General features: G+C 31.8%; 1 protein-coding gene across 1 annotated transcript; it reads right to left on the bottom strand.

Moving 5' to 3' along the window:
- Nucleotides 1-1,910: 1,910 nt before the first annotated feature.
- Nucleotides 1,911-5,780, bottom strand: LOC108756196 (sphingomyelin phosphodiesterase 4). The gene is made up of 14 exons (XM_018499812.1): nucleotides 5,640-5,780; nucleotides 4,996-5,295; nucleotides 4,817-4,911; nucleotides 4,486-4,722; nucleotides 4,180-4,393; nucleotides 3,952-4,064; nucleotides 3,717-3,875; nucleotides 3,466-3,637; nucleotides 3,205-3,390; nucleotides 2,910-3,128; nucleotides 2,739-2,831; nucleotides 2,498-2,674; nucleotides 2,209-2,438; nucleotides 1,911-2,121 (listed from the first exon to the last, which is right to left on the bottom strand). Exons 1-14 carry the CDS (start codon nucleotides 5,664-5,666, stop codon nucleotides 1,980-1,982), a joined length of 2,364 nt encoding a protein of 787 aa, XP_018355314.1. The 5' UTR covers nucleotides 5,667-5,780; the 3' UTR covers nucleotides 1,911-1,979.
- Nucleotides 5,781-6,123: the final 343 nt, after the last annotated feature.

Below are 6,123 nucleotides of genomic sequence, written 5' to 3'. Positions count from 1 at the left end.
CGTTTTTCCTCATCTCGGTAACAACGGGAAAAAAGCTGCGATGGGGCCACGAAAACAGGCGGAAAGGGACGCGCGATTTTTAATGGGATCCAATTAAAAGCTCGCTCGTGTTCACGACCGACGTGCACGCGACACCGTGCAGAATTGTTCACAATTCTGGTGTTTTACTTTTTTATTAAAAGCCGCGGACATATGACCTAAAACGTGTAAAACTTTATAAATTAATACATCACACGCGCTACCTCTGCCTTCCTGTAATCCCATTAAAATAAAAGATAATTACGCTTCTTCGTGCGGAAGATAAATATTTACAAATGACAATAATCACGCTCGCATTTGACATATCGTTACACGCGAGCAAAACTAATTAAGAGAACACGATCGGTTGATATACATATATTCATTTAATATGGAAATTAGAGGACTTAACTCTTAATCACTGTAATTGTAATGTAGTATTATACAGTGTTATTGTGCAGGTTTTATAAAAATGGTAAAAAAAAATTGCGCAACACGACACTATAACGTTATAATTATAATGGTAAAGAGTTACAGAATATGCAAAGATCGCTCTTCTTTATTGTTATGATACGGCGAGACGCAAAAGTTTTTTATTATTTGTATTTATATTTCGTAAATTTCAAAAATCAAGAATTATTAGAATTGAAATATAAACGTCTTACACTTTCTTGTGGGATTTTCTTGTAAAGCTCTTAAAATATCAGTTAAAGTATCAAATAATTGAAAAAGTTTGAAAAAATTCATAGAAATGCCTTCTACCTTTTTTTATCATATAAATAAAAATCATATAAATTCTTTTAATTATCTGATTTTTTTATTCACTTTAATTACGTACTTTAACAACAGACGAGTCATTAGAAGAATTTCTAAAACTATTTATTTATCACTTAAAACAAAGTTGTTAAAATTTTTTAAAAATAAATTATACATATATTTTTCTTATAATTAGATTATCTGAGATAGAAAATATTCATTTAAAATTATTGGAAACAGATTTTACAAAAAATGAATTATTAATATTTACTTCAAATACATTAATCCGCGTATAAAATTATTCAAAGAGTAGAGATCTGAAAGCGTTTAGTTAGATTTTCGCTTTAAAACAATTTTTTTATTTAAAGAGCCAATAAGTATCCACGGGTACTGATATAAGGGTGAATCCTTTTTGCGGGTGCTCGAAGCTTCATTGATCGATTCGCGTCAGTGCCCGAATTCAATTTATCTAATGAATGCGCGAGCTCATTTTTCCGTTGTGTGCATCACGTTGATTAGTTTCGCGTTAGCGTCAGAAGAAAAGTGGATCGTTCTTGCGCTTTTGTTATTTTCGATTACACACGAAACGATGAATCAATAATTGTTAATGTTACTGTATGTGCGTCATAGTAATCGTAGACCGTGCCAAATATCATATAGCATATACCGCTCATCGCTCATCGCGCGATGGATACAATTAAGCTTAACCTACATTATAATTAGACTTCTTTTTTCACAAAAAAAGAAATCTTATTGGTTTACTGTATAAATTACTAATAATTGTAGTACATAATTAATGAGAAAGATATAACTTCTTATATAGAAATAATCCGAAATCATTCAAAAATAATTTTGATATTTTATATACTAAAATTTAATATGCAAGTTTCGTTTATATAAAATTATAAAAAATATGAATAAATAATTTAGAAAATACATTAGCAAATTAATTTGCAGAGTCATTTTAAAACGCGAAGGCCTTCGGTTATAAATAATTATAATGTAAATTTAATGCGATCACTTAGCGTAATTACTTAAAATAACAGTTTTCAAACAGTAATATTATTAAATATATTTTTTATTAATCGTTTAATATACTTACAAATACGTAGGTATCCAAAATTGTCATTCTTTATTCTCAAAAAGATCGCTTCAAAATCGCTTACAAACAGTAAAATAGTCCATTATCTTAAAATTCGAAAACATCATCGATTAATGGAAGTTGCAATCGTGTTTTGTTTGAAAACACTTGTGATAGATGGAAAATAGTGTTGCAACGTTGCACGTATGACTACATACATAATCCACATTAAAAATAAAAATCCCAGGAACATAAAGGGACCATAACTGTAAGAAAAAATATTCTGTGTATAATTTGAGACTTATTGTACATAATTTCTCGACAGATCTTAGAAAGGTTACGGAACTACGTACTTGATAAGCCACGCGATCAATACACCAAATAATATACTTATGAGAAAGCTGTAATTAGCTAAAGGTCGTAAACTTAATCGAGGTGGCAGTCGTTCCTCGGAGCCATTGCTAAATCCGTTTGATGTTCGTTTAGGTAATTTTACAATCGTGGTAGGTGGGGCAACTAATTGCCGACAAACACTACCAAGGAAGCTTCGTCTGCTGTATAGTGCGATTATCTCATATCGATACTGCAAATAAATCGCAAGTTATCAAACTGAAAAATAGCAATATGATTACATACAGTTACCTTGAGATTGAGGTAACAGCATAGCTTGTAAAAGCTTCTAACGAGAAAAGCGCATTCGTTCGTTCGCACTGGTTGCAATTCTGGATCGCCCATATATTCGATATATCGACACGTCTGTCTACCCTCTTGCAACGGTACGAAAGTACCCGGTCTACTCGAATCAAAGCTAGATTCCATCTAAAATCCACGTCTTTTAATCGATCGAAGAATTTTAATAGAAATTTATTTCAATAATCCATACTTGCGATTGATGACAGAAAGAAGTCGACAGAATACTATCGTGATACTCTTGATCCGCTACTATAGCAACTTGTGGAATGTCTTCGAGTTGTATCTGCAACAATCATGATTGTATATGCTATTCAAAAATAGTAATACATAATTAATTATCGACATACAAAAATTCAATTACTTGAAATATATCTATTAGTTGCTGTTGAGCAGTGGCCAACAGTACAGGAACGCGTCGCCGCTCCTCTATGCTGATGTCGTCCGAAGAGTATTCCTCGCAACTAAAGAATTCCCATAGAGAAAGCAGGAAGCGCTTTCCTCTTCTTCTGTCTTCCAGAGCTTCTACCAAGCTGGTCGCTGTTAAATGCGCTTGTTTAATGTTACTCAAAAACCATACGACCTGAAATGGAATATAATCACCTATTAATAAAGCTAGCTTGACATACATTTAGAAATCTTCAGAAAGTAAAAAATACCTGCAGGTTGATGGCTGTCGAAAACATGGGAACGTATTGATATGTTGGACCTTCCAATTCAAGAATCTGTTGTCTAATAATCGATGTCCATTGATTCGTAGTTATTCGACTTTTGCTAAGACCTGCATCATCCACACAATTCTCTACTTCACATATCATTTTTGCTAAGTATGGTTGTGAAAATACCTATATAAACATAGACAAGAAATACATTTTTTAATACAAAATAATATATTTATTTAGCTAATGAAATTCGCGTACTTTTGTAACTCTAAATAACATTAAAGCATTCTTAGGCGCTACTAGGTCAGTTCTCATAAATCGTGGAAGCAACTGCTGAAACACAACCGTGTATGCTAACAAATTATTAACAACGAAAGAGATCCATCTGCCGGGATCATGAATCTTCCCTCTTTCTTCTTCCTCTGCTTTACTAAAAATAATAAAGAGAAAATATTAACAAGAACTACGACAACATTTTGGCAACATTATCAGTGGTATATGTTATGTACCCTTCTTTGGTATATGTTACTCCTGGTACATATCTCCATGGTTGAATAAAACTTAACCAAGCCTCCAGTATCAACCTAAACGAGCTATCTAGAGGCCAATGATATATTGCTTTCCTCAAAAACGTATATATTTTTCCTTGAACCGAGGGAAGAATTATTCTGCGAAATATAAATAAAACAAAATGTTGAGTGTAACTGTAATGTGTTATAGAATTTGTAAAATATATCTCACTACCTCTTCAATTCATCCATTGCGCTCTTGTCGCCCGTAGCGCTATTCGTAAACTCATGCAACGTTTTTATGAACGCTCTTACAAGACGTATGTGTTCTCCAGAATGTATACTATGCTGAAATTAGAAATTACAATCAAATACATTTGAAGAGACGCAAATTATTTTTATTCCGCAAAATTATTCATATTTTTCCATGTATAAGGCTTCATTTATTACACAAAAAACTTACTCGTCGCGGTATCGAAGACAAGTAGGATGTACTCAATTGCGCGTCCTCCGTATATTCCAACCAAAAATCGAGAAAAACTTGTACTACAGTCTCGCTTCTCCAGACTTGCGGTAAGCACTGCTGTTGTTGCGGTACGCCTGTTCCAGGACTCGTTGATCCCGAGGATAATATAGATGCTCTTAAAAGTCTCAGAGTTTGCAATTTTTGACAATCTCTGATTGAAATTTAAAATATATAAATAAAGCATACTTATTATACTCGAATATGTATGTCTTATCTCTCTAGAAGCATAAAGTGTCTCCGCACCTTCGGAATTCTGGTGACTGAGTTAATTTTCTTGGCGGTGTCTTCTTTACATATGGCCCAATCACCGGTAGAACCGGAGAATTATCTCTCGGAAGAAAATGGTACAGATAACAGTGCGCTAATTGAACATAAACCGTTTCCCAATTCATCCATACATTTTCTTGCTGTTGAAGTTGTAACCAAGGATTGGTCAAATGATATGCAAAATGAAAGATATAGTACTCAAAAGGATATGTAGTTATGTTAAGAAAAATTTCGTGTTTGTAAATCATAATGCAGCAATAACCATATATATTAACTATATAACATTTAATAAAGGATACTCATAGATAAAGCTGAAGGGACACGTGTCCCTTGATCATCTCTAATTTTATCCAGATAAAATGGTGATATTATGGCTTCCTCCAACATGGAGCGTATTTTCGACTAGAATGAGAAACATTACGATATGTTACAATAGTCTAAAAAAAAATTATTTACATGTACTATAAATAAAATTTTTAAACGTACCGGAAGATATGACACTGGAAAATTATACTTGAGATAACAGTCTGGAAGCAGTTTATAACACAAAGAAAACATTGATCCTTGTGGACTAAGAAAGTGACACAGTGCCGAATATTCATGTGGATTTTTCTTAAGGGTAATATTGTGTAAACCCCATCCAATATTGTCTACTATTCCAAATAAGGAGTCTACCAGCAAAGGAAAGACTAGTTGCAGTTCAGTGGTGCTTGACTCATCTATCAAAATAGACAAATCTCTGCATCTTTCTACCAAGGGTTCATTTAAATATCTCTGAGCTCTGATCTAAAAATTAATGGACAACGCGATAAAAATTTAACCAAAAGTATGAAATATATGTCAAAATATAAGTATAAATATGTTATAACTATAACTAAGAATGTAAAAATACCCATTTTTTTTCATTATAAAAAAATGTATTTTTAAAATTTTTGTCAATTTTTCACAAACATATAATAATTATTGTAAGTACTTGTTTGTTAATCAATATGCGCTTAAGATTACGTTCGATGATGAGTAATATTCGTATTTAAATCTTGGTGTTACTCCACATTTCGAGTTTACATACTTTCATTGTTAGGTATTGTTTAATGTTTGTTTTTTACAATGTATCAATCAATAATACGTACTGTAGCAACATCGGTGGACGAAGCCATTGTTCACAATTTTCGAGTTTAGATAAATTATAAAATTAAAAAATAGCAATTAAATAATATCATTTGTATGAAATGTCTTTCTCAAAAACTCACACCGGTCAATCACGCTAACCTATGAATTCTGTAATACATATTTATCTGGTAGACACTGGAATATCTGGATAGGAGTCTACAGTAGCGCTACTAAAAAATGCGAGAACTTACTTGTGAAAACAATTGCGCGATCGGTAGAATCGTGAGAGTGTCGTACAATTATAAAAAGATTTGCTTTATGCAACTTTTTTATTTATATTTCTCGTCTTTCTTAAAGTTCAATATATAATTTATGTATTATATACTATAATAAATTAAATACATTTATAATTTTAAAAAATTACATAAGTTATATATACATATATTGTATAATTTAAAATAAAAGAAATAAAAATATATATAGATATTACAAATTTAATATATA

The sequence above is a fragment of the Trachymyrmex septentrionalis genome, unplaced genomic scaffold (assembly GCF_001594115.1).
Source record: "Trachymyrmex septentrionalis isolate Tsep2-gDNA-1 unplaced genomic scaffold, Tsep1.0 scaffold97, whole genome shotgun sequence".
In the NCBI taxonomy this organism is placed as follows: domain Eukaryota; kingdom Metazoa; phylum Arthropoda; class Insecta; order Hymenoptera; family Formicidae; genus Trachymyrmex; species Trachymyrmex septentrionalis.
Note: the sequence above shows the minus strand (reverse complement) of the source record. Positions and strands in the feature narration are given on the sequence as shown.